At 36.9% G+C, this 18374-nt stretch overlaps 1 protein-coding gene across 2 annotated transcripts in view; it reads right to left on the bottom strand.

Annotated features, from left to right (window-relative positions):
* Positions 1 to 2358: 2358 nt before the first annotated feature.
* NAB1 (NGFI-A binding protein 1) overlaps positions 2359 to 18374 on the bottom strand; it is a 44237-nt gene continuing 28221 nt past the window's right edge. The window contains exons 5-8 of one of the 2 annotated variants that reach the window (XM_030326013.1): positions 10473 to 10562; positions 8661 to 8823; positions 6594 to 6707; positions 2359 to 4883 (exon numbers count right to left, since the gene is read on the bottom strand). In XM_030326013.1, the coding sequence (XP_030181873.1) occupies positions 4795 to 4883; positions 6594 to 6707; positions 8661 to 8823; positions 10473 to 10562 (456 nt within the window). In that variant the 3' untranslated portion in view covers positions 2359 to 4794. The remainder of the gene's footprint in view (positions 4884 to 6593; positions 6708 to 8660; positions 8824 to 10472; positions 10563 to 18374) is intronic. The other variant, XM_030326014.1, reaches the window with a different exon arrangement.

Raw genomic sequence — 18374 nt, 5'->3', positions numbered from 1 at the left:
TTGGAGAAGTTCCACTGGAAAACTTAAGTAGACAGCAGTTGTATAATAAAATAAAAAAGTTAAGAGGAAACTTCTCTCTAAAGTGTCTGGAATCGGTCAATAAGAATAAAATAGAAAGAGGACGTAAATACACATTTCGTATGTATGTTGAAAAAAACCTAAGATTAGTATTTTATGTGATTCATTTTCGAGGTTCTTGTTTGAGAGTTTTATCCAATCGCTACGAAAATGTCAGAAAAATCTCCTTTAGCTGAAGATGAACTAAACTTTAAAAATAGGTATTTAGCTGTCAGAAGAATAACCTTGGAAACTGTGACCAAACATACACAACCAGGAGACCCAGAATTCAATAAGATGTTGTTTTAATGCTTAGAAGTTTCATGGCCTTTAAAAGACAGGGAGGATATGAAAGAATAAAGAAAGAAAGAAGCTTAGTTAACCAATTCTGTAAGCAGAACCAGTCATTATTCATTGTTCCCTTAAAAGTGACTCGTTAAAATTTTCTCCACTGATAAAGACTTGCAAGTTGGAACTTAAAAACTAAATTTCCGATTAGCTTTTTCTGCACACATACAAAAACATAAAAAGACCTTGAAGGTAATTAAAAAATTTTTTTCAAAGGTCGGTAGAAATGGAAGTCAGAGAAGAGGTTTTAAAGCTTTAACCAGTGCATACTCAAAAATAAGAAAAACTCTGGCCCTCGCATTTAGCTTTTGGTCACTTCTATGTAAAATAAGAATCATCTTACAGAGTCAGTAAGGAAATAGTTAACAGTAGGGTTTTTAAGATTAAACGGGTTTACAATAAAAATAAATTTCTGAACATTGGCTCATTCTTTTATTAATTTTGGAGGCCCACTTGAGAATCTCATTTATGAGGACACCCACGGATAATAATAAATAAATAAGCCTGGATTCCCTGAAACAACACCCAGGCACACAGCTGGACCATAAGGTGGTTTTTAGTTAAATAGCAGCTACCATATTTGGTTATATGCTTTACGCTGTTACAAACACAAAACATTTACTCAACTCTAACTTTAGCTGTTTACTTAACCGAATTCATTTCCTATAAGAGACAGACCTCCTCAATTTCAGTAGGTTAATACGTTGGTTGATTTTCTTTTGAAGTCTCAGTGCAATAAGTGAAGTTACAAGCATACAAGTAAAAGAGGTATCGTGTCAATAATACTTTTTAACATTTGAGCAACCAAGTATGTGAGAAAATTCCTTGCATGCTTATTTAGGTTTTAAGTCTTAAATGCCGCCAACTATAATTGTAAAGGTACACTAGGTGCTAGTAGCCTCATAATCACCGCGTCCTAAAGCTTTTACCCAAGTGGTTTTGCTAATTAAGGACAAGAAAAAACACAATTTCCCCCTGCCTTTTGACAGGTTCAGTGGGCCGGTCAAAAGAATTACTATCCTGGCAAGCAGATGTAACTGGCATTCAACTTAAAAAAAAAAACAAAAAAAACAAAACCTAATAATTTTTTTTTTTAAGTGGCCTCAAAGAGAAATGCGCAACCGCTATGGCTTTTTATCACATCTCATGGCCTTCTGTTAACTATTCTAGTCGTGGCTGATCTCTTCTGCATCTCAATCACTAAATATGCTTTCTTTCACCTGTGAAGTGCCTACTCCCATAATGCCTACTAAACACAGAATACACATAAATGTCAGCTCCTTATTCATCCCAAGTCTGTAACGCATGAAAATCTGTATTTTTATCTGAGTGGTATTAGTTCCAATTCAACTAGGTATTGGATTCACAAAGGGCAAGGATCATGTCTTAGGTTTCCTCTGTGGCCTCCACCCTCATCCTATCATCTAGCACAGTGTTGGGACACAATCAAGCTCTTTATTAACCCACCAAACTCATCAATTAAAACTTCACTGCAAAGCTTTTGCTAATTCTCTACCACAGTTTGGCTCAATATCATGTAATTAGCTGTAACACTGAGGCCAAATCACATTAACACTTTATAAATATTAGTGTATCATAAATGTTAAATCCTAATGTTCCTCCTTTAATTTATTAGTTGGTTAGATATGGTGGATAGTTTTTACAACGTCTTTGTAAACTTCTCTTAAGTGAGAACAATATAAACCAAACGCCATCCCTGACAGAGTCAAATTAAGTACCTGTTTGCCAAGTAACTTTCTAGAAATGAAGGCAGACAATAATATTTAGTTTCTAGAAATGAAGGCAGACAATGATATTTAGTTTTGACTTAAAGAGAGAAGTCCTGGCCCCTAACACCCAAGTCCAGCCCAAAAAATCACAGAGGGGAGGCAGAGAAGGCTACTAATACCTACTGTGAAAAGTGCTATGCAGAAAGTTCTATACACATAAATGTGTGAGGCACAGAAAATCTTTATTGCCACAGGAAGCAAGTGCACTCATCCCACCTCACCAACAGATTTAAGAGTCACAGAAACGCAGACTTCACATAATAAAGTACAACACAGACTTGGGGAGAAATGGTCCCTTGGACTATATTGGCTGTAATACTGAGGTAACCAATTGACCTTGTTCAGTGAAAATACCTCCAACACAATGAAAAAAATCAACTAATTATAACATCCAATTCATATATACAATTCAAATAAAAATATATATTATTTGCTTCAATGTATAGCAAATTTAATACATTAGTGTTTACAAAATAAAAACTGTATTCTACTGAAATTTTTCTTGTGCTTCCCCCTTATCACTAAGCTTGAAAGACCAGGAAAGTATGATACTTACGGAAACTTATTTATGGATTTAAAGATGCAGTTTGTGGGGCCATGAAAGATGGATAAATATTAGTTGGAAGATTACCGCATCTTTAAAAATTGTTGCTTATTAAAATCTACAAACTTGAACTGTAAGACACAATTAAAAAAAACCCACAAAATTTCTCAAAATAGATTAGAATACAGGAAACGTTTCATGAAACTACTGAGATACTAACCAGTTCTATGGCTAATATTAAAAACTGAACAATCTATTTAAATCATACTCCTACTATTTCTACACAGTGAACAATACCACCACAATAATCAACCTCACGCTAGCAATGAAGTTGCAAGGTCCATAAAAAGCTTCTTCAGTGGGCTAAACACTATGGTACAATTAAAACATTTAGGTAGGGGAAAGAGCCTTTCAATAGTATAAAAGTTGTTTACTGGTGTTTCTACTGTAAAGCTATTCTACATATCAAAATGAAAAAGCAATTATATATGTGACAGTGATCAGAGACTACAGTCCCGACATTTCATCCAACATTTGGCTGATGAATTTTAGTATAACAGAGTACAACTGAGTATTTTGTACACAATTATGACCTAGAGCAGAATTAAAAACAAAAAAACCCACATATTCAACTCAGTATGCTGTTGTCAGCAATATCTGGGTTTAGATGAATCTGGAGGAAGTAGGTAAAGCGGTCAAATGTCTTTTTTTAAACCAAAAGAAAAAATGTAAATTGGTAGAAATATTATTTGGTTTTTTTAAACTATGGATTCCAATGTGAAATTCTCCTAAGTATGCAAGTACATTATTAACATTTAAGCACACCCCCATAAATATGCACACAGCCCACTAATTAGGGGGAAGAAATTAAAACATACTTTCAAGCTAAAATGAATTTTAAGAAAAAAACTGCAGACACAAATATGAAAGGTCCACAAAATTGTAAAATAAATAACAAATACAGGTGTCAACTAAATGTCCACAGAATTATGCCTGCAAATGTGGATGTAGTGATTGTCCACACTTGTTACGGTCTGGGTGGTGAGACATTCCCCAGGGAGAGCCACCTACTTTCTCAGACTCTATCTAGGACATAAAGAAGAATTTCTGGATATAAAATGGTTCTTACTCTATAATATTATATATTATAGCCTTTTTACTAGTCACCATCCTTATCACATTTGGGGTTAACTTATTATGCCTTAATCTATTCAACACATTCTTAAATAACAATGTTTAAGTCAAGGCTTTTACATATCAGTTCACTTGTTTCAAATACTCTGTCCAAGTAATAGCTTCCTATTTTTGTTACGATATAATGATATAATGCAATCTGAGTCGACTAAGAGATCTGCTACTCTAGTGCCCATTTTTAAACTTACTTTAGTATTTATTAATTGCATAAATGTGCCTGATTAAGCCAGCAAAAGTGACATTTTACTACTAAAAAAGACACATTTCCTATTAAAATCAGTTTTATCAAATATTAAATACACAATATTTTTCTTGGTTTAAATTAAGCCATTTGCTTTCCATTTTTCCAAAGTCATTGCAACCTTGCCAATAACTACATCACTTAAACTTTCTTTATGACTGCAAAGATCTAAACTCTAACAAATAATAATATCTATGCTAAATACACTTAAAAGTAGACAGTGAAATTTCAAGTAAAATAAACTGTATCCACATCTATTGGACCAAACAGGTCTCCACATCTAGCTTTTACTTCTATAAATTACACAAATACATTGTACATTCTTAAATAATGAATGCTTACAATATTAATTTGTAAGCTTTTCCACGTAAAATGACTTACACAGGAATGTGAATGGATCAATATTTCTGTTACAGATTGCAACATTCTCTCAATTTTCTCTTTTGTGGCTGTTGTTTTGTCTTCCTGGTTTCCACAGACTACTGTATCAATCCTTATGCTTTGGCTATGAAATCTGTTTGAGCTGAATGAGGCAACGTTGGTTATTAAGGCTTATTTCTATGATGGAGCATTATCCTTAAACTGAATGCCATTTCCAGAGAACAGTGGGAGAATCACAGCTATCTTGAATCTTCAGGCTCTGTTTTGATGACTTTCTTTTCTAAAGTAAAAGCTGAGTGAGGGTAGTCTTTTAAAATCCCAAGACTCTCTGCATAAAAATGGAAACAGGGTGTGTTGATACTTTAAATCAATGGATCACAAAAAACAAATTCAAACATATGAAACAAATCCCCAAAATCCACAGCAAACAGTATCAACTATTCATAATTCTGCAATTCCATAAAAACATTTTATGTTTATAGAGTTTGTGATTAAGAGCTTCGATTCTGGATTTAAATTCCATCTCTGCCAATTACTAGCTGTGTACATCTCCAAGCAACGTACACACCTCTCTAAGCCTTAGTATCTTTCTTCATCTGTAATATGGGGATAGTATCTATATAGGGCGGCATGAGAGTTAAACGATGAAAGGCACAAAAAAGCATTTAACAAATAGACCATATTTTTATTTAACATTTGGTTCAACATGATAAAAAAATATATGTGAAATAAAATGGGTCACACGTATACAAAGTTACTGGCTAAAATATTTAATCACTATCAATGAAAAAAAGAGACAAAAAAAATCTTCCACATTTCAACATAGAACTATCTTTAAAAGTATCTCCAGCCATGACGCATGATAGAAGAACGAAGACTACTTTCATAAGGAACCATTTCCTGGAGTCAGGTGTGTGCAGTTATTTCAACCTCACAAAAACAGCAGAGAATGATAGCATAGAGCACTGATAGGAAGCACTAGCACTAAAAGACAAATATATATGCACACACTTTGAAAAGGATTCTAGAAATGTAACCAATACGAATAGCTGATCCGAAATTAGGCAGTTCAATTTATGAACTTACTCTATGAAAAAGCAGATCTTAAATTTAGAAGAGTATAAAACCAGTAGCTACCATTTACTGAATTCCTATCAGCCAGGCAATTCTATATATATATATGCTACCAGCCAGACAATTCTATATATATGCTACCTGTAGAACACTCATTAACTCCATGCGGTAGAAGTGATACTTGTTTTACAGATGAAGCAACGGACTTCAAGTGAAGTTACTTTAACTCAAAGGCTGAGTGATACTACATATTTTCAAATGGTGTTGTTCTCTAATACTGTGTCGAACTCACTTTTTCTTGGGTGAAAATAGGTAAACATCTAACAGTAATAAGGAATAACTTTTCCTTTATGGAGTTCAGTTTACTTCTGAAATATAAATATCACCCCCAAAATGCATCTGTAAGAAAAGTTTAGACTTGGTGTACAGGGTTTTCTTAGTACGAAAAGAAACATGTAATCCCTCAATTTCACATTATGAAAGGCTGGAAAAAGGTAATTACATAAATCAGCCACGTATTATTTGGTTTTAAATCTTGTATAAAAGTAACCATTCATGTAATAGCTAATCAAAATAGTATCAACCTTCATAAGCTTCTGTCAATTCTTTGGAATACCAGTTTCTAAAAAAGATTGGCTAATGGGGCACCTGAGTGGCTCAGCCAGTTAAGACCCTAACTCGGGGTCAAGCATCCTGAGTCAAGCATCCCAGGGTCATGAATTCAAGCCTACTTTATACAAACAAACAAAAGACTTGCTATTATTCGAGCAATCTATTATTTCCAAAAGGAGAAAAACTGACTAGTAACATTGTTAGTAAATGACCTTTTTTTTTTTTTTTTTTTGGTGGGTGGGGGGTGGACACGGGGTGGGGAGGGGAGTAGGGAATGACAGTGGAGGGCAGGAAAACAGAATTTAAAGATATTTTATTCCAGTGTTACTCTAATAATATCCCATATTCTTACCTGACTGGGACTTTGCCTCACTGGGATAAAGTCTACTCAGCTCTCCATCCACCACAAAATGATGGGGTTGTCTGTTCTGTAAATTAGGCATTCGGAGATTCAAAGGTCTTTCTCCTAATGAAAAGGGGGAAAAAAGCAACATGAACAATACTAAAAACACTTTGTGGTTTTTCTTAAAAATAAGTTTTCACAAATTGCCTGAACACTCCTTAGGAAAGAAGTAAGGAAGGCCAACAGGCACTGAACAATTTGAATAAGAGTTAGAGAAATATCTTAAATGATAACTTAAGAGGGAAATGGCGATTCATGCTAGTTCCAAGGTTTATGAATCTGCCGGGACATTAAGACTGAAACATGAACTAAACAAAAGACTGGGATTTCCAGTAAGCACTCCAGCTTTAGCATGTAATACATCCCCCGAGTAAGGCATTTTCTTAGCAGTGCAACCATTTTATTTACCAAGACATGTCATTCACTATATAATAACACTAGAGACAGAGAAGGCTTCAAGCAACTTCCTGTTAACAACAAAGTCTATGGTAAATCCATGAAGACAGAATTAGCACAGATATGGTAATAACGCTGAATGCACCAAATCCTATTCTCTGTCATAATCCTAAATCCATCACACAGAGCTGACTGCTACCCCACAGTGCACTGTCCTGGTTTCACAAATTAAGAGTCACCAAATCTTTCATTAATTTTGCTTTTGCTTCTTAACCCTTTTGAGTCTTAACTGTCAAGGATGACTTAGAGAAGTTAAACAAGACCTCAACTATAAAGTTTCCATAATATTTTAAAAAGGAAGAATGTTCTTCTCCTCCAGTACTCTGAAATCAGCTGACATATTTTACTCTACATTTGGCGAATGCTTATTAAGATGGTATTGTTACTGGGGCACCTGGGTGGCTCAGTTGTTAAGCATCTGACTTTGGCTCTGGTCATGATCTCACAGTTCTGAGTTCAAGCCCCTCTTCGGGTGAAGCCCACTTCTCTTTCTTTCTCTGCCCTTCCTGGGATTCTCTTTCTGCCCCCTCGCTCATTTGCGCGCGCGCTCTCTCTCTCCAAAAAAAAACAAAAAAAACAAAAAAAACATGGTACTGTTACTTAGAAAGAAATCTAGTATTTTGACAGTAGTAACCACTCTAGAAAACTGTAATAATATGTAAACAAAACAAAAAAGACGGTCCTACAAAAATTATTGTTTTCCTTCAGACACATATCACTATTTGAAACTAGTTATTCTCTTCCTCCACTGCAGCATAAGCTCCAAGCCAGCAGGGGCTTAACTTCACCAATGCATCTTCAGTGCCCAGAAGGATGCCTGGCGGCACCCAGGAAATACTATGAGTAAATGACAATGACTTGAGATTTTCTTCATGTGTGAATACAAAAAAATGAAAATAATTTTTAAAATGATAAAAATACTCATGAATCATAGCTTTCTAAACCTAAGTGTCTAAGAGAACAATCTCCAACATACCACACAAAATATTTTCATAGGGACTGTAGGCCAATCTAAAGCCTGAGAGAATACAAAATTTCTTCAAGTCTCTCCATTTGTATACTATCTCTACAAATCTCAACTCTCATCACAGTACTTTAGAAGCAGTTAACCATATTCCCTTAGAAACCAAATGTTATAAATTTCATAGATAAATCTGTTTTTGAAGTCTAAAAAAGTATGAAGTTGTGGTCTTTTAAATAATGACAAACGTCTCCCATGGAATCAGTTTCTTTGGGGGAAATGATCTGTAATGTTTACATTTCCCATTCCCACTCACCCTTTACAAAATACATGGCAAATGCATGTGTCGGCTACTGTTTAGGGATAATAAGGTAAAAACCAAACATACAAACAAAAAAAACCCCAAAATAATTACGAGTTACATTTGCAGGATGAATTCCTTCTTTTTAAAAAAGAGACAATTTACCAATTAATTTTTAGACAGAATATATAAAATAATCTCTCTAAAATATTAAGATTTAAAAGTAGGCAAACTTTTGTTTCTCTCTGACGTGCACCTAGCAACTGCGCTAGAAGCATAGGCCACTCTCGAGAGGTACCTTGTCCGTCAGAGCTGTCAGCAGCCAGGCCGTTAGGGCTGTGCTCTTCCGACGTCTGCCTGTACAGCCCTGCGGACAGTCTTCTCTCAGCATGCTGCAGTCTCTCACAGCCAGCTGGGGCGCAAAGGAACTCGATCTGCTTTGCCATCACCTTTTCAGGCTGCTAGTAAGTAAAGCAAAAATAAAATCAGTAACTAAAACATTCTACATGGTTTTAATGGTTTAAAGATGCCAATTTCAGACTCCAGCAAATATATTTAGTATTCATTAAATTAGTTCGCACTTCATGTGATATACACATTCCATAAATATGCTTAGATGTCTATATCATCATGTTAAAACATAAAATGTTGGATTTTGTGCAAAAGAAAAAAACCTTCCTGCTCATCCTTGAAAGAGAATTCCACTTCAGCTCAAAGGCAAAATAACCTTAGCTTTGTTTCCCAAAGTACTGAGTCCTTTAAAATATTTTTTTTAAAAAGGAACCTCAGAGCAACAGCAACATCTGCTATAATCTGCTTCTAACACACAGGGTGACATCTTGGCATTTTTTATTTTAGGATCTGGCACTACACATGCTCTGATATGATGACAGTATGTTTGGGGGAGAAAAGGTGTAAAATGGCTGTCTAGAAGAACAAGACAAATACATCTCCCACCAAAATCAAACAATGCAAATTATGCAGGAAAAACATGAGTGCCAACAAGAATCTTCACCTTGCTCGTGGAATGAGACTGCGGTATTTCCCAACCAATCGTAAAAAGACATGCTTTAAAATCACAATTAAGTTGGCTGACATACAAATTATCTCTGTGTGTGTTTTGTAAGTTTCTTCTTTATGTATTGCTTTAAGTTACTTACATGTGACACTGAAAGCACTGTATTTATGTATTTTGCTAAGCAGGTAATAATCAAAATGCAGACAGGAATCACTACCATTCCATATGAAACAGTAGCACAAGGAAGCTCCTATATAAAATTAGTTACGAAAAATCCTGATTCACAGTAGTAAAAATCAACAGGTGAAAAATATTAATTCAGAGACTGGGATAAAAGCTTATGCTATTTTTCTGAATGCACATAAACCTGATCAAAAGGAACAGTAATGTCGATTCACTGGAGCTTATTAATTGATAAAACTTCAGTAAGATTTCTAAGGAGGAAATGGAGTTTTCATCCTCTGAACAAGACAAAAACAAGACTTGGCACTACTGAATTTGACCCAAAGGAGTCACTAGGCAGAAGATCAACAGGAATAAAACTTCCGGTGTTTTCTAAAAGGTTAAATTAGACCTTTTAACACCTTTTAGAAATGTTAAATTAGATTTAAATTAAATGTTAATTTTCACAGACAACAATAAAATAACTCAATAGCAAAAGCACCTGAAGCTACACATTAATTTAAGGATTTTTTTTACCATACACGAATTGAAATGATTTAACAATAGCTACCATGGCAATTGATGTTGTGTTGAGAACGAGTTCTAGTTTATCTCAGAGTTGTATCACACAGCCATAGTCAACATGGCTGTTTTCCTGGTACCAAATTGAGTTTTCTTAGGTAGAGAATCTGTCTTTCTTCCTACAAAACTACAAAGAATAAATATCACTCTATCAGATTCTGCTCATAACCAAATCAAACTACGTTGTTGTTGCTATCTTGTTGATACAGCTGTGGATCAGATGACATTTAAAAAAGCACTAGAAAGAAATCCAATCCCTGGATGCTTAAAACCGAAGCTAGCTGAAGCAGCCATTTATTGTTCATCAACAGACATTATTAGGAAATGTTAACTGGTGGTTTACGTTACCTGTGAACTAAGAGCAGCAAGTTCTTCACTCTTAGCTTTAGCCTGCTGGAAGAGTGTCTGCACAGAATCCTGGAAATCTGGAAATCCATCCTATGGGCCAAAGCATAAGTCCTTTTTAGTTGGAGTTTGTAAATAAAATATCAGAACTGGGAAGACAGGGCCAAGTAAACAGCTTTAATCCTACAGTTCAAGTAATCATGATTAAAATTTTAATGTATAATACTTCACTTCAGACTTTTATGGTACGAACTTTATTTCTACAGCTGTAACATCAGTAAAAATACAAATGAAAAAGAGAAAAAGATTTATATGTTTATACATTTCACATAGCATTTCGTCTAGTGGTTCAACTAGTAATATTCACTATCTTCATACTGGACATTCTTTTCTTTTTCTTATTTTTGGTTTGAAAACCACCACAAAAATATTTTCATGGAAATAGCATTTTCCATAGCTTAGATTTTCCGATACAATAGATTGCAGAAGTACAATTACAGCAAAGGGATGGACATTTTTATGAACATTTTTCTTTCACATCCTCTACCCAAGGGCCTTCAATGGTTAATCTTACCATAACTTTTCTTTGCCAGCACTGGGCGGTGTTGGCTTCTTAATTTTTGCCAGTTTGCATTTTGGTATCAATATTCAAAAATTTTTATTACATTTTATCTACTGTAGTTGTGTATACATTTATTTTGTAAATTCTTCTATCACTATAAACTTCAGAAAGGCACTCTGCTTTACAGATTTGATAAATACTCAACTCTACCCTCCAGTTTTTCTAAAGCTTTATCTGTTTGCTTTGTTTTTTAAATTTAACTCTCTAGTCCATCAGGATTTTATTTTGTTATATGTAATGTTGTAAAGAACCAATGTAAATTTCCTTCGAAGTGCTACCCAATAATCCCGACTGGAATTTCAGAATTCTTCCATGTTGACTTGTGATTTCTCCTTCAGCATTTCATATAAGAGGCAATGGTGATTTGAATTCTCAACACCTGCACTCAAGTTCCAATTCTACCACTTAACACTGGATAAGTAATTTAACCTTTCAGAAGGTTAGTTTCCTCATATGAAAAATAAAGATAAGAGCAACTATCTGTTAGGGTTGTTGTGAGGAGCAAATGAGATACTGCCTTCAGCATGTAATCACTGCTAAATAAGTGTATCAATGCATAATTAATTCTTACATAAAACAGAGCCTACCTCAGGCACTCTACTCCTGGACAATATACCAACTTACATTATTACCACTGTCCACTTTATGTATATATAAAAGTGTCAACCTACTACTTTTCTCAGTTATTTTGTGGGTTTTTTGGTAATTTATTGCTCCACATGAAATTGTTATCTACAAATATCATGACAGCATGGTTTTAGTAACCTTACTAAAAGCTACTAAAGGACTCTTCACAGAAATGGTCACTGACCTCCAAAACATTTCTCCCCTTGTTTCATGAACTATATATTTGTGTAACAAAGGGTAAATCATTAAAAACCAAAGTTCTTATAATAACAGCAGAAAGAGATGTGATAATAACAAAATATTTTATCTTATTTGAAATAACAGATACGGATTCAAAAGCTTTTCCCCAACAAGGTCTTATTTTTCCACTGCAGAACTCATGTTTTCAAAGATTTCATCTACCAAACTTCTTTTCTTAAGTAGTAATTTACTATTTTAAAATTCAAAGACATGAAATGAAACGGAGTCAGAAGCAAATAAATTTGACATCTTGAGATAGTCTCATGTAGCTTTATGGTGGGTAAACATATAATCAACATTTTTATTTTTTAATAGTTATTTATTTATTTTGAGAGAAAGAGAGAGAATGTGAGCAGGGCAGGGGCCCAGGTAGAGAGACAGAGAGAGAGAGAGACAGACAGACAGACAGAGACAGAGAGGGAATGCCAAGCAGGCTCCACACTCTGCGTGGAGCCCAATGTGGGTCTCAATCTCACAACTGTGAGACCATGACTTGAGCCAAAATCAAGAGTAGGACGCTTAACCGACGAGCCACCCAGGCACCGTAGAATTTTTTTAGTATTGAAAAAAGCTTCCTGTCTAGGCCCCTACAAGACCAAAGACCCTTGGCTCAGAAGAATGTATGGAATATAATCATTAACAGAGCCAGAATGAACTTTATGCAAGTGTATATAATCTAAGTCTAAATCAAAAGTACACTTTTTTAGCCATTCAGTTTTTCTCTAAGAACTTATTTAGACCTAAAAACCTAACTCTCTCTTTTTAGCGATCTCTCCTTTAAGTTCTGAAGTTCAACAAGGTAAGGTAGTAGAAGACTTGGAAAAGAGAAGCTATCATTTTCCAGGTGACTACCATGTACCACCAATTCCCAACTATCATTTGACCTATATTATCTCATTTAATCCCCACCACAAACCACCCTGGGTTTCTCTCATTTTACAGCTACGGACATTGGCTTCAAAGCCCGTGCTCAAACGAGAAAGTCCTAGACTTACATACTTATGAAACTCCTAACAATAAACAGAGGCACATCTCTTGGATTTTCATAAGCTGAACGGGTTTAACCCTCTGATTTATACTGAGTTCCAAATCCAATTGTACTACTTATTTGCTGTGATACTGGACAGACCATTTCATGTTTCTGTGTCTACTCTGCTAACTTTAGAACCATTTTTTTTTTTAACGTTTATTTATTTTTGAGGCAGAGAGACAGAGCATGAACAGGGGAGGGGCAGAGAGAGAGGGAGACACAGAATCTGAAACAAGCTCCAGGCTCTGAGCTGTCAGCACAGAGCCCGATGCGGGGCTCGAACTCACGTACCGTGAGATCATGACCTGAGCTGAAGTCGGACGCTTAACCGACCAAGCCACCCAGGTGCCCCTAGAACCATTTTAAAGAAGCAAAAATTGATAAAGAACACTTAGCACAATGTTTGGCACACAGATATTACCCAACAAATGTCTGCTACTGATATTTATTAAGTTCCCTTTAAAAGCTACCGGATTTAACCACAGTAAAATAGAGAACACGCTGTTAAGTGACTTACTGCATTTCTATGATACAGCATAGGCAGCTCAGAGATTACTTACATACTAGACATCTTGGGTTTTTAACACTAAAACCAGCAGGACAATATTGACCATACTGGAAGGGAACTGTTCTAGTGGAAAGAACAGTGGAAATCTGGAAATACTTGTTTGTTCATTCATACAAAATCTCTTGTTTGCATAATAGGTTCTAGACTCGGTACTCGATGCCTGGACTCCATGCCTCCTGCCCTTCTAGCAAACAGTCTAGAGAAGGCAAGGACGAAGAGATCCCGAGCACAGACGCCGTCAGGGAAGGCTTCCCAGAAGGCATGACATCTAGGCTGAGACTTGAAAGAAGAGAAGGCTCTAGGGAAAGAGAGTAGCTTATATAAAAGCCTGGAGGCAAAAAGAACAGGAGGACACACTTGAGAGGCTGGAGAATATTTAACATAGCTCAGGGAGAAACATAGCTCTCAGGGAGAAAATGAACCCGATCTGTGTTTCTGAAAGTCCAATCTGAATGTGATGGGGGCAATGTACTGGGGGGGGCAAGGATGGTGGTAGGGAGACTGGTTAGAAGGCTGTGACCAAGACAGAGAATAGTGGCCTTACAACAGAGAAACACACGAATTCCTAAGATATGGCTTTGGCAACCAGGAGTTTGGTGGTAACATTCTCTAAAGTAATGAATTCAGCACCAAGAAGGAGGCTTGGGAGGGAGCAGAAGGTTGATGAATTCAGTAGGGGACAGGCTACATCTTACCCTCTGGAGACCTCTGTGTAGGTAAGTTTGCAAGGCAGGTTCACGGAGTTGTGAACTTGGGGCAAGAGTCAGGTTGGATAACCACACTAGAGAATTCCAGCTTCTCAACAAGCCCTGGGTGGGGTGTGCCCAGGCCAGAATCTCCAATATTCCGGTATTTTTAAAGGAACTCACAGAAGAAAGAGTGATCTAGTCTTCTTATGTTAAGAACTAGATGTGTGATCCCAGGTAGGAAAGTTAACTTCATTATTCTTCAATGGAGATTTAAACCATCTGCTTTATCTGCCCAGTGGAGATTTGTGGGGATTCCATGAAGTAATGCAAACAGTGACTCTTGGAAAAGCCCACATTGCTATACAAACATACAGTGGCATCACTGTCAGGATTATTCAACCATGAGAATTTGGAAAAGCTGGAAGGGGTAACTTCAAACTCTACATGTATGTGCAAGTTTTTGGGAAATGGACACTGCTCCTTCATTAATAAAGAGACGTAAAAACATGCAATAAGCAATAAACAACAATATCCAAGTAATGAGTGGTCTGTCTCTGTAATGAAGACATTAGTCATTCTGATTTTTTCCCACAGTCTTTGATAGTTCTTTACGGAAAAATACAGGACTGAGGAGCTATCACTACATGATCTAGGTTTCAGGTACCCAAAATATGTGGCTTAGAAATAAAAGTGAGAACATTCCCAAGAAACTGGTGTCTTTCATATTATGTTTGGTGCAGGACTTTTGTTATATGTCTCTCAAGCTTTTTTCCCAAGAACCAGCTGTACCACGCTATGAGCAATTTATCTTCATGTCATATTCTTGGCTGCTGCCATTAATCACAGTGTTCCCTTACTGGTGAGACTCTGATTCTGAGCACTGAGAAAATAAAAGACACAGGGTGGGATGCTGTTCGTGACCTAATTACTCTCATCCCATTGGTCTCCACCCCCATTCCTCCTCAACTTTCCCACCAAATACCGGCAAGCTTTAAAGCCACTGCTTAGCTGTCTTTAAAATGACTTGTTCCAACAGATGTTCTCAGCCTCACACGTGCATTTTCCTTTTTTTTTCTACTCACACTTTCTATATGAATAGCAGATTGTAATGCTTCTGTTTTTCTGATCCAGAGGGGAAGAGTCTACATCAAATTAGACCAGCTTTCTCTCAATAGCTTAGTAACAGCGTAGGTGGATGTTCTGACCCTCTTCCCTCCCCCTGCCTCCCTCTCCCACCCCCACCCCCCTGGAACTGCTAGCAGATGTTTCCTCTAAGTCTTTCTTCTTCAAAACCCCAATTCTCTGACTTTCTGGACTCTATTAACAAACTGCATTTCTTTCATGCAGTTATCTCTGATTGCTTGGCACTCCCAGCCCACACAGGATCAAGAATGCTGTCACCTCCCATCTCTCTCCCTAGTTTCCAGCAATGTCAGTGAACGAAGAAAACTTACAGATGAGATTGGAACAGTAACCACCATATCCTTCCTCTCTTCCAAGACACTACTTACGACACTGAAGGTAATGACAGGGTTTGTTCTGAGAACATGTTATGTTCTTAATGAAAAAGAAAGGCTATCAACTGAAATCTATTTTAATTAATATTTAAAAAAAATTTTTTTTTAATCTTTATTTTGAGAGAGAGACACAGTGTGAGCAGGGGAGGGGTAGAGAGAGGGGGAGACACAGAATCCAAGGCAGGCTCCAGGCCCTGAGCTGTCAGCCCAGAGCCCGACGCGGGGCTCGAACCCACAAACTGTGAGATCATGACCTGAGCCAAAGTCGGACACCTAACCGACTGAGCCACCCAGGTGCCCCTAATTAATATTTTTTAAAAATGAGGGAAAGATATGAGTGCCAGGGACTTTGGCTGTTGGTTTTTCACCTCCTTTAGTTGTCAAGCTGTCTTAAACACACTGTCATAGGTACAGTATACGTAAATCAAGCTAATTTTTCTTGATTTACTCGGTTTAACCTCCTTCCAAAGACAGTGCTTTTCCTCATGCTAATAAGCATTTAGTTTGACAAATGGTAACGTCTTATATTTAAATACATTTTGTAATTTATGTTGTTAAATTTTCTACTCAAAACTTAATTGTTCGGATAAGCTTCCTTGAAACAGAAAATGGTAACTGCCACCCTTTCCCCTTTCTTCAAAGACTTCAGTTGCTATACACGCTTGCTTTTCATACCAGACTAGCAGGAGAAAAGGTATAATTCTAACAGTGTTTTTATAGCCAAGGTTCATGAGCACCCAGGAAGGTAGTTCTGCTTTGCAGTTTAGGAGTCAGACCTAGATTAGGAGCCCTGGCTCTGCCACTAGATAGCAATGTGGCAACTTGAGCAAGCTCCTGAGACTTCACGGGTGTCTCCTTGGCTATACACAGAAATCATAAAGCCTCCATATAATGAGAGACAGGAAGGTTTGTGATCATGAATTTCAAATGCCTAGCAGGGACAGGCATACAATACATTCAGGAAAAAGCAGTTATTTTTCCAAGTGTCCCAGAGCTTAGGTTTGGGGTTTCTGATGAAAAAGGAAAGAATAAACATAATTCATTTTTATTTTAGCTGAAAGTGGATTTACACAAAGGGTTGTATTCCAGGTGGACAAGTTATTCATCTAGCCTTGACAGGAGAAATATTCCCAAGCCTTGCTTACTAACCTACAGGGTTGAAGAGGTGCCTTCCCTAGAGGCTCCACTGAGTTACCCTACGGCCTCCCCAAGCTAGCAACCTTTTTCCTCTGTGTCCACTTCATTATTCTAGGAATTACAGAAAGAAAGTTCAAGATCTTTATGTTGTTTTGTTTTTTTTAATTTTATTTGAGAGAGAGAACATGCAAGTGGGGTAGAGGGACAGAAGGAGAGAGAGAATCTTAAGCAGGCTCCACACTCAGTGTGGGGTGGCCTGACCCGGGGCTCCATGCCATGACCCTGGGATCATGACCTGAGCTGAAATCAAGAGTCAGACGCTCAACTAACTGAGCCACTCAGGCGCCCCTAAAATCTCTAGGTTTTTTAATGTCAAACTTTCCCTGTAGAAAGGAGTGCTACTTAAGGACAACAGATTATGCTGAGTACTTTACTACAATATGTATCCTGTATTAAACAAAAACAATCAAATAAATAGCTAACTATCCTTCAAGGGGAACAACTGGGGTGCTTGGGTGGCTCAGTCTGTTGCAAGTCTGACTCTTGATTTCAGCTCGGGTCAGGATCTCCCAGTTCCTGAGATAGAACCCAGAGCCGGGCTCCATCCTGACAGCAAGAAGCCTGCTTGGGATTCCCTTTCTCTCTCTCTCTCTCTGACCCTTCCCCACTCGCACTGGCTCACACTCTCAAAACTACCATTAGAAAATATCTTTAGGGTGGGAGGGAGGGGAGGGTGGGTGATGGGCATTGAGGAGGGCACCGGCTGGGATGAGCACTGGGTGTTGTATGGAAACCAATTTGACAATAAATTTTATGTTAAAAAAAAAATCTTTAAAAGGGAACAACTCACTACATAATAAGAGGAAAAATATCAGACAAGGATTTTAAAACTTCTAGCCAATCCTTCACAAACAGTTCAGGAAATTACATAATTCAGCAACAAGAAAACACTTTCGTTTAGTTTCGTTAGTTTATCCTAATGCACTGATAATGGCACGCAAGAAATTTTTTCTTTCCCTTACGTGTCTATTTGTGATGTCATTTCTATTTTATCTACTGACATTACATTTCTTTTTGTTCATTATAAAAATTATCTTTTTTAAGGGGTGTCTGGGTAGCTCAGTTGGGTAAGCGTCCAACTCTTGGTTTTGGCTCAGGTCATGGTCTCAAGGATCCTTACTTTAAGCCCTGTGTTGGGCAGGCAGGCTCTGTGCTGACAGTGCAGAACCTGCTTGGGATTCTCTCTTCCTCTCTCTCTGCCCCTCCCCTGCTCATGCACTCTTCTCCCTCTCTCTCAAGAAAAATAAACTTAAAAATTTTTTTCTTAATTATCTTTTTAAAATGAAAAGAAGTCAATAACTTGGCATGTATGCCAATTGGTTACTGTCAAGGATTTCAGAAACATGAAAATTAAAGACTAAATTCTCATTCATATGGACCTAGTAATTAGTAATCTGCTATAATTTACAATGTGC

Source organism: Lynx canadensis, chromosome C1 (genome assembly GCF_007474595.2).
Source record: "Lynx canadensis isolate LIC74 chromosome C1, mLynCan4.pri.v2, whole genome shotgun sequence".
Classification (NCBI taxonomy): domain Eukaryota; kingdom Metazoa; phylum Chordata; class Mammalia; order Carnivora; family Felidae; genus Lynx; species Lynx canadensis.
Note: the sequence above shows the minus strand (reverse complement) of the source record. Positions and strands in the feature narration are given on the sequence as shown.